The sequence below is a fragment of the Sturnus vulgaris genome, chromosome 4, assembly GCF_052056855.1.
Source record: "Sturnus vulgaris isolate bStuVul1 chromosome 4, bStuVul1.hap1, whole genome shotgun sequence".
In the NCBI taxonomy this organism is placed as follows: Eukaryota; Metazoa; Chordata; class Aves; order Passeriformes; family Sturnidae; genus Sturnus; species Sturnus vulgaris.
The window spans coordinates 68285088-68294652 of record NC_142246.1 but is presented as its reverse complement, the minus strand read 5'-3'; the positions used below and the strand labels follow the sequence as shown (position 1 = coordinate 68294652).

Sequence of the window (9565 nt, the reverse complement as noted above, 5' to 3'; positions counted from 1 at the left end):
CAAGGTATTGTAAAATGATTATAAAATTAATAGTATATTAGGAAGAAAAAGCACAACTGCAGGAAGATTACAGAGCTTAGAAATGAGCAGTATTTTGATTATTACCTGTACCTTAGGGGCATCAAACCAAACCAAAGCAAATTCTTTACACTGGAAGGCAATGGAGGCAGCATGCAGCTCAAACACTGACCATCAAAACAGCAACTCTTTGACATTCAAGCTGTAATGAGACTAATTATAATTCATAAAGGATCTTCAAATTGTTCCCAAGTTACCTGCACTATAAGAAAAATTAAAGATATTGACTGCACCTGAGCAAAGCTGAGACGAATTTCAATACAAGTGTTACCTACTCCCTGTACACAATCTTGTCACAGTTGGAGCTAGTGGATTTTAGACCAAAAAACCCTGAATGTGCCACAGCACTGTGTCAGATTTTTTCATATGCTATATTAAAGAACTTGAATGACAATATTTTGCAGTCTTCTTCCAATCTTTATTGTACATACAGAGACAGGATCTTCATCCACTCCCCTTCTTACCGGAATGAACCAGAATCTGTTTCAAGTTTCACAAGCCTTGCTGTGCTTTTGACTGTAGTGCTCCAATATGAAGTTTCTCCAGCAACCCTCCTAACTCCCAACACGGTGAATGAGAAAAACACATGTTTAAATATTTTCCAAGTCCTTCAGGGAAACAGCTTTTTTATTCTGTGTAGTTATCAGGCTGAGCTGTAATGAAACACAAGCAGATGATAACTTCTTAATAATTCTTTGTAGAATCAAAGTAACAGCAGAACTTCCATACTGAACGTGTCAAGGAGAGGGAACAAGCACAGGCAGTGTGAATTTGGGATGAACAGCAGGATTTACAGTGTACTCTGTGGATGACTACTGCTTTAGTCTTATTTCAGATCCCAGAGAATACAAGATGGCAGGTAGCAGGAATACACTTGAAAAGAAACCAACAGGATAGATGCTGTAAACTTGTGCAAACGTTATCCTGTATTCTTTGTTTCTTACTGAATCACTGCTACTTCAGAATAAGCTAATATTTACAGTCATTGAAGTGACCACAATAAAAGTGTAATACTAGTCCAGCTCCAGTCTATATTGTAGTGTAGTGTAGCCTATAATGTAGTGAGAACACACAAATCAGAAAGCAGCCCTCGGCCTAGAGACCAGGAATAAAGAGAATCATCACTCTGAATCTGATGGAATTCACACATGAACATGCAGCCTCCTGGGGCCTAGGAGAGAATAAATACCCAGATTCAGAAGAGGGGACAGCTCTTGCAGCACTGCTGGAGACCTTTGGCAGGGACAGTGCCAATATGTGTTTTTTGGGGTGGACAGAAAAAGGAAGGGACTTGGAAGAGCAGTTCTGAAGTCACTACAGAGCAGCCAGGCCTCTGCAGTAACCTCTGCCACAAGGGCAAGGCAGTTCTGAAATCTGGCAACAGCATTTGGGCTGCACAACATCAAATCTCTTTGTTATCTTTCAGAGAGAGCCTGGTGAGGAACAGCTAATTCTCAATGTTTTCAGGAACAGCAAGACCTCTTCCTCTCTGGGCACTGAGGCCATGAGTTTATTCCCTTGAAATGTGACATAACTATGTTTGGCTTTTTACGGGAAGACAGCATCTCAGAAGCATTAGAGCTAAACAGATCCACATAACAAACAGGAGGCTAAAAAAAAAAATTCCTTTCAGAGCAAATCTTCAGCAGCTGAATAGACCTTGTCATGACAGAGAGCATTTAGAGCCAGGAACCACAGCTTATGCTATGACAGCTTGGCAGCTATGCCCATTCATTCACTGCTGTTGGAAAAAAAAATGCCATTTGTCCTAACTGAGCAATTTAGGTCAGCCAAACATTTCCTCTCTGCAGCTCACATGGGGTCACCCACATTAACAAGCTGTAATTTGCAAATGGTTTTCCTAAATCACTGTAAAAAAAAAAAAAAAAAAAAAAAACCAAAAAAAAAACCCCAGGAGGCAGAAAGACTGTCTTTACTTAATAGATGGCCAACTTGAGTAATGGACTTCCTTGGTAAAAAAAAATGAACTCGGTGTATAAAGCCCCATGGGATTTGCTTCAAGTTGTACAACTTAAAACACTATGGAAAAATTGAATACTGAGAGGGATACACTCTCTCTCCTTTACCTCTCCAATGGCCTGGAAGGAAACAAGCATTTCCTACTCTGTCTGCAGAATTGTCATCATTGCAGGAGCTGCTGCAGCTGTTACACACAGCCAGTGGTAACTGCAGTGGGTGCACTCCAACAGACCTGCTGTGTGCAAACAGCAGCTACAGTTATTTAAGTGTTTCTTTTTGGCTTTGCTAACTTGCCATTTCTAAAGATGGAAATGCCTGTACACCTTCATTCACACATTTTGAACCGTGCAGGTTTAATTCACATCCACAAGCAAACCTAAGCTGTCAAATAAACATCCTGTCAGAAGGTGACACGTCCAAAATCCAAGCTTGTTAAAACTGTGTTGGTAATAATGCTCATAAATGATCACCTCTACCTCAGGAATGATGTAAAGTGAGTACTTTTGTATATTCCATGTGCTTGGGTCACACTTTTTATGAGCTGGGTACCTGTTGGGATGCTGTGGCTGCTCTCTGTTCTGCCTGGCTCAGTCGCCTCTGAAGCCTGTCGATGTATTCCCGATATTCCATCATCAATGTCTCATCCTGTGGAAACAGAATCTCTCATCATAATGCCAATTCCTTTTTTTCTGAACCCACTCGTTCTGCAGCAAAAAAAAAAAAAAGCTTAACACAAGAGGAATGCCAGAAGTGGAACTGTTTTCCCCTTACAATAGAAGCCTGAGGACAAATTGCTGACACATCATAGAGAATTTCCAGCTCAAATGTGAGATCATCTGACTTTTCCAATCAATCAATCTGCAGGGAAGTTTTACTCATTTCACCATCTTCAAGCAAGATGCATAAAGGCTGACATTTTAATTCAGGTTATTTAATCCGTGCAACCTTACAACATAAATGTTCTAGATATGCTCAGAAGAAAGAGGAATACAGTAGATAATACAAATGGGATGATAAACCTGCTGTAGATCTCCTCTGTTCCTTTCAAAAGGTCTGTAAAAAGCCTTTCTTAATCAGCCTTTACTCACAGAAATCTGTTCTCTCCTCTAAATAACACAGCACTACAAAAAAACAAGACAGAAGGGCTTATCCTGGATAGAACTGGATGTTATCCCAGATTTATAAGGCTGACAGGAAAGCCCTTTCCAAAGTGGCCATTAATTATTGAACAATGCACATTCCAACACAACCCTGCCCTTAATCTTTAATGGATAATGCTTTTAGCCATATGCATATATGGACACAGAATGTAAATTCTGCATACACACAGCACGTGGAGAACTTGGTGTCTGTGTATATGCCACATTATCTGTAATCCCAGAGTGCCTGCTCCTGTTTAGAGGCTTGCAGGGATGCACAGGCAGAAGTAAACTCAGAAACATTTCCTGAAATTTGTCCAGAATTGCTAGATCAGTCACTCAGAAAGACAGAAAGACCATTTCTCCTTTCACTTTTGTAATGTGAGAGTAAAGTTCATTTGTCTTCTTGCCATTGGAACACGTCAGTCAGCAAGAAAGAGTGAGGCTTCCCAATTGTTACTGACTATCCCTGTCAAAAATCCTTTATTTTCTCTAAACCAGCAACATAACTCACCTAAATAGGTTTCTGCTAAGATCTTAGTGTATGCATATGAGGCTGTAACTGAAAGTAGCTGGCACATCAGTCATTATCTTACCTCAGTTACCTTCTCATTTGCTATTTCCAGCTGGGAAATGAGCTCCTGGCTCCGGAGTTTTTGTTGACGCAGCTCACTTCTGGGAATCAGAAGAAAAGATGCTGATTAGCAAACAGTAGTTCTTCAGTTATTGGAACGTAATTTCATAGATAGTTCTGTGAATTGTGGAGGCTTATGGTGGGTTTTAATTACAGGGTTACTCTTAAAACACCGATTTCAAAAGCACCACACAGCACTTCTTCATGCTGTGCATTCAAAACTGTAATGGCAGGGGAACAAGATGTACTTGTTGGAATCAGCAAGACTTTGTCAAGAGCACTTGACATTTTTACAGGGTTTTTTTCCTGTTTATTGAATCTTATTTTGGAGGCATGCTATCTAGTATGCAATAAATACAAGTTGCATTTTGCACAGTAAGTTCAATATTGAGATTAACATTCTAATTAGTGTTCCATAACCAGACCTCAACGTAGGCGTTTTTCAAGGTGCTTTGAAGTACCTAAAAATAAATCATTCTCTACTTGTGAGACAGACAACAATGTGACACTTTGTGAGGAAAAGGAAAATACCACCTACTTCAAAGCAGTCTTTTTACTTTTATACTGAATGAGTTTTAGTGATCCTCAATTTACACAGTATTGAAGGCAAAAAACATCTGGGTTCTGACAGACCATCTCTGAGCTAGTGCCTGAAGGAAACAGTTCTTGCCTCCTGTCATCACAAGGAGAGGGATGACTAAAGACACAACTTCAGTTATTTTGGCCAGGGAAAGATGCAAACTTAAGTGAGCTGCTCTAACCTCTGACCAGCCTCTACCACCTCACCTTAAATGCTCTACCTGTTGCTGAAACTGCATGCACTGCAAGGTAAGCTAAACCTTTATTGAGGGAATGGAGGTAAGGGAGGAGGCACTTTAACTTCAGAGCTTCATCTTAAACTCTGCTATTTTAATGATGACAGTTCTTCAACAATAATTTGCTTTTATAAACTTTTAAACTTAGTACTTCATAGAAGTTTGAAAACTGATATATGGCACTTGGAATACAAGGTTGCAATGCATCTGTAACAAGAGGTCACCACTACATCTGGTGAGGAGTTTCCATTCACCTGTTCTTAACCTACCTTCTTAACCTCTTTCACAGTCCCAGGTAGATATCACAAGAACAGTTCAACAACTTTGAACTTTCATAGAAATAGGCAGATATTTCAATAATGTTAAACAGTTAAAATCACATATAGAATAGACCTGTTATCACATGTGAGCACTTTTATATAAAGTAAGAATTAAAGATGGATTAAGATTGCAGTACCAAGACAGTATATTCGTATGTAACACTACTTTAGTAATTTGTCCTCTATAATTAGTATTAAGCATCAAATGAGGCATTTTCAATATAGGAGACCAATTTTTAAGTGCCCTAAAAATTCTCAGTTACTGAAAGGAGCCTGTCTCCTGTGCTTCTGCTGAGGTGTGGAATTAGCATGCTTAGCAGCACAGACCATAAACAGAGTTTACAGGCTCATGCACAGCTGTGATCAAGAAATTATTTTTATAATGAGATCACACTGAACACATATTTAAAAGGAAACAGTTTAACCTTGTAAGCATAAGGAAATGTGATGGCTATTGAGCTAGACATTTGATTCATTCTGAGTGTTAACCCTCCCCCAAACACAACTTATGAGATCTCAATATTAGAACTGAGCAGTAACTCCAACTGCTGGATAATTAAATCAGCCCCCACTGCACATTGTCTTTGCTAAGTGAGTAGGAAACAAAAGGTGAGCTTCTAGCATTTCAGCAGACGGGTGATAAATCCACCAGCTGCAGCAAGTACTTTCTGTAAAGCTCTCATGACAAATATAGCATGTGCCAGCTGTTTTTTTTTTTGGTTGAATTATACTATAATATGCTTCAGTTACTCTTAGTGATTATGAATTTTGTATACTGCCAGTACCTGCAGCTGTCTCTCATCCTGTTAAATTTTTTTTTTCTTTAATGAACATCTTAAAATAAGCAGCTATGGCTGCCAAACATTACACAAGTGCAGCCAAGAATAATGTTTCAGAAAAAGAGGCAACTTCCTCATCTCAAGATGCCATGCAATTCACTCCATGTACTGTACAGGATGCAGGGAAAAGGAGAAAGCATTCATGGCCAACACTTCATAAATTGCCACCAAAAAAGGTCATTTCTCAGAGGCAGATTCTTTCCAAACACAAAAAAGATAAAAGCTGAGAACTCCAAGCCCCACACATGCCTACCAATGAGTCAGGGACTCTTAACTATGACAAAGAAATGTGTCAGAGGCAAAAACTGGAACAAAACCACCCAAAATAGCTGCAATCAGATGGCTTAAACTAAGCAAAGTCTTGAAATATAAAAAACAATACAGCAAGGATTCCCTCTTGTTAAGTACAATTATAATGCAAGAGACTATTAAGGAAATTAAGCCATTCTGCAGAGTTGCTCAAATAATTGGGTTTATGCTACAAGTGTTTTTTTTTCCTCCCCCCAAAAAAGTTCTATCTTGCTATTAGACAATAATAGCAGATGAATACGATTATTAATTTATTAGTTTGTTCATACTGTGTATTGTCACTGCATTTTATTACTTTTGTAATTCAAGAGTTCAGATTTTAACATTCCTCCGATGCAGTGTTTCATGGCAGCAAACTCACCCTCCTTTATCGTTTAAGCCAATGTTGATGAATTGTTTCATGGACTGTTTTGCAGAAGAACAGACCTGTGTATATCTACCTACTTCTACCCTTAATCAAGCTAAACTGTACTTAAACTGAGCAATCATCCATGTGTCTGACAGGCCAAAGCAGTATCCGTGGCAAAGCTGAGGGAACTGTCAATTTCCTGTCAGCTTTTCAACTTAGAGCATCCACCTTTCTCCCTGTCTGCAGTTGTCCAGACTGAGTCCACTGAAGGGCATTCTGTGATGATTCAGTCATTTGATTCAATATAAAACTCTGTTTATCCATGTGAATCTTATTCTGTTCCCTGCTCCAACCAGAATCACGTTCAACAAAAACAAGCTCTTGGTGTTGGCCACTGGTGCAGAGTCTGGCAAGGGTTTATCTGCTTACCTCTCTCTGCAGAATTCTCTATTTAGCCCAACTCTTCGTTCCCAGAATAAGGACATAAAAATCTACAAAAATACTGATATGCCAATGAGATGAGATTAACTATCCTTTGTATTTGTGCACTTATCTACAGACCTGTAAAGGTGGGCTTTAGAGAACGAATGAATCATCTGTCCTTATTTTTAAAACTTGCACACAGTCTGTCACTTCATTTTATTTGAGCAGATGCTGGCAGATTGAATTACCCTGGTTTTGCCTGAATTCAGTCAGAACTGTCTCTGTCAACCCTACCATTCTCTAATACCCTCTGTTCTGTCGTTACTGAAGTTTATTTCCTTCCAATTTACAAATTTCCTTAACATTCCTTTGGCATTGCTGATTCCACTTGCTATGAGCTGTCATTTATTCTTCTCAGCTGAAGTCTGAAGAACTGCAGAGCTTTACACTGATGCTGTAAGGTAACAAGAGCAGTCTCAGCCAATCTCTTCCCCCAGATGTGGCCAGAGGAACCATTCTTCTGAGTTATGGTGCTTGAGTGAAATCAAGAGCCTTTAAAAACTTAATGCATGCTTTCCTCACTTTTCAAAAGTAAATTCTTTCAAATGAATACAAGAAAAGTAAAAATCTGGAAGCACTCGATATTGATTTTTTTACCATGGCTGTCAAAGGGCAGATCATCTTAAATTTTTGAGACATTCAAACTGAGAGCCTAAAGCTTTGTAATTGGAAGCCCTACACTCTGTAGATCAGCAACAACAACAATATGCATTGCTTCTAGTTCTCATCAAATTCTAGACCCGTTTGTGGAGAAGTGACACTGGAGATCAAAAGAGCTTTTTCAACATTAAGTTTGATTTGGTTGTTTAGATTACTTGAACAACGTTCCATATATACAGGAATAGGGGGAAAAAAAATCAATTAGTAGCTCAAGTAACAGTTAAACTAATGAACATAAAATACTTAAATTATTCACCAAGACTTAAAAGCTCTTTTCATGTTATCAAAGAAATTACATTTTGAAATAAATTTGGCATTTTATAAAATTTCTATACTTCTGTTTTCCAATTTAATCCCTATAAAGAGCATGAAATCTGACTTTTTTTTTTTTTACAGCTTTTTACAGTGATCACTCGTTTTACTACTATTTTATAATTGTAAACATTTTCTGTCTAAGTTCCCTTCAGTACATTTAAAATGGATGCAATCAGGGGTCAGAGCAGTTTGGCTTCTGACTCCACCAGAATAGACAGTGTGGGAATAAAGGGAATAAACTTGGCAGTGAGTTGTTAGCCATGCTGCCAAGAGCAAAGTTTGTATTTGGAATGATGACCTGTGTCACAAGGAGCACCGACCTCCTTAGTTACCTTCAGGGTTGACTGGCACAAGAGTAGTGAAGCAAAAGTGGCTCCTCGCCCTTCTGCAAGGTGAAGGTGAGGTCTGTTAGCAATAAATTCTCCTTTAGATGCTTGCAGCATCTTAAGATGCTCAGAGGGACGAAAGCTTTTCTCATAAATGAAGACTGCAATAGATTTGTATGAAGAAAATGGTGCAATTTAGTCTGCAAGTATTCAGGGCACTGCCTCCTGTTTCAGCACTGGTTCTGAATTCCAAGCTCAGTTTTATCAGCAACGGTTACAAGTTCAACTTGAATGAGATCCAAAGGTCCAAAAAACACAGAATAATTTTCAAGGAAGCCTAGAAGTATCAATTTACTTATCAACATTTCTATCTATAGGTTTTTCATTGATCTACTAGATTCTTATGTTATTTAAAATGCTCTACCATTACAGGTTGCAAAAATTACTTTTAATTCTTAATTTTTTTTCAGATCAGAAATCCCCTAACATTCACTGATGCTGCTTCATTCTTTAGAATTATTTAATGCTTCCTGTGTGCATATGGATTGCACCTCACCAACAAAACACTGCAGACTTAGAACATGACAAATGAGCAGCACAGAACATGGAGAAGTTAGCAGCTGCTGCTGGTAAGTTTAATAAAGGAGCCAAAATGTTTCAGACACCTTCCCATGGAAAATGAAAGCAATGAGGACAGAACTGGAAAGCCATCGTGACTTTTAGGGAAAGGAATGGGAAACACCTACACTAACAAATGGGGCACTGAGTCAGTGTTTATGGGAGCTGCACTAACAGCAATCTCCTGGTGAAATGCAATCTAAAATGCTTCCCCCCTACACATGGATAGGACTTGGTTAGCAAGTTTATAACTTCCTAAAAAACCACTCAGCTATAAAACACATTAGCATGCTGCAAGAGTAATGACTCTTTTTAAAAACTGTATTTTTGTTAAAAAAATTAAATTCTGCTACATGTCACCAACACATCCTCTGCATTTGCTCACATGGATCCTCCTTTCTCTTGGACCCCACCACGAGGCTTGGTGAGAACATTTCCTGCATTAGTCCCAAGAGACCTTCCAAAAAGAGTGTTTAATTAACAATAGATGAAATAATCTATTTCCAGTATTAGTCTGTTTTGTGTTCTTATAGAAATTTCCCTGATAAATGCATTTGCTGCAAAATTATTCTGCTTTTTAAATAACCAGCAACTTGATTTTAGTTCCCAACACAGTGAGAAGCGATTTGCTGCTCTGTACTTGCACTCATAATATTATTGTGATAGATGAAAAGAAATATGATAATTATTCATTTATAGC

General features: G+C 38.5%; 1 protein-coding gene and 1 long non-coding RNA gene across 3 annotated transcripts in view; one reads left to right on the top strand and one right to left on the bottom strand.

The window, feature by feature from the left end:
- Nucleotides 1-474: 474 nt before the first annotated feature.
- The window catches only part of SCLT1 (sodium channel and clathrin linker 1), a 26345-nt gene continuing 17254 nt past the window's right edge, over nucleotides 475-9565 (bottom strand). Inside the window, exons 19-21 of one of the 2 annotated variants that reach the window (XM_014883703.2) lie at nucleotides 3794-3872; nucleotides 2608-2703; nucleotides 475-731 (exon numbers count right to left, since the gene is read on the bottom strand). In XM_014883703.2, coding sequence (XP_014739189.2) covers nucleotides 669-731; nucleotides 2608-2703; nucleotides 3794-3872 — 238 coding nt within the window. In that variant the 3' untranslated portion in view covers nucleotides 475-668. Of the gene's footprint in view, nucleotides 732-933; nucleotides 1250-2607; nucleotides 2704-3793; nucleotides 3873-9565 lie in introns of those variants that run through there. The other variant, XM_088164161.1, reaches the window with a different exon arrangement.
- Nucleotides 3628-9565, top strand: part of LOC148224075 (uncharacterized) — a 7893-nt gene continuing 1955 nt past the window's right edge. The window contains exons 1-2 of the long non-coding RNA XR_015803424.1: nucleotides 3628-4659; nucleotides 8718-8876. This is a non-coding gene — a long non-coding RNA (uncharacterized LOC148224075). The remainder of the gene's footprint in view (nucleotides 4660-8717; nucleotides 8877-9565) is intronic.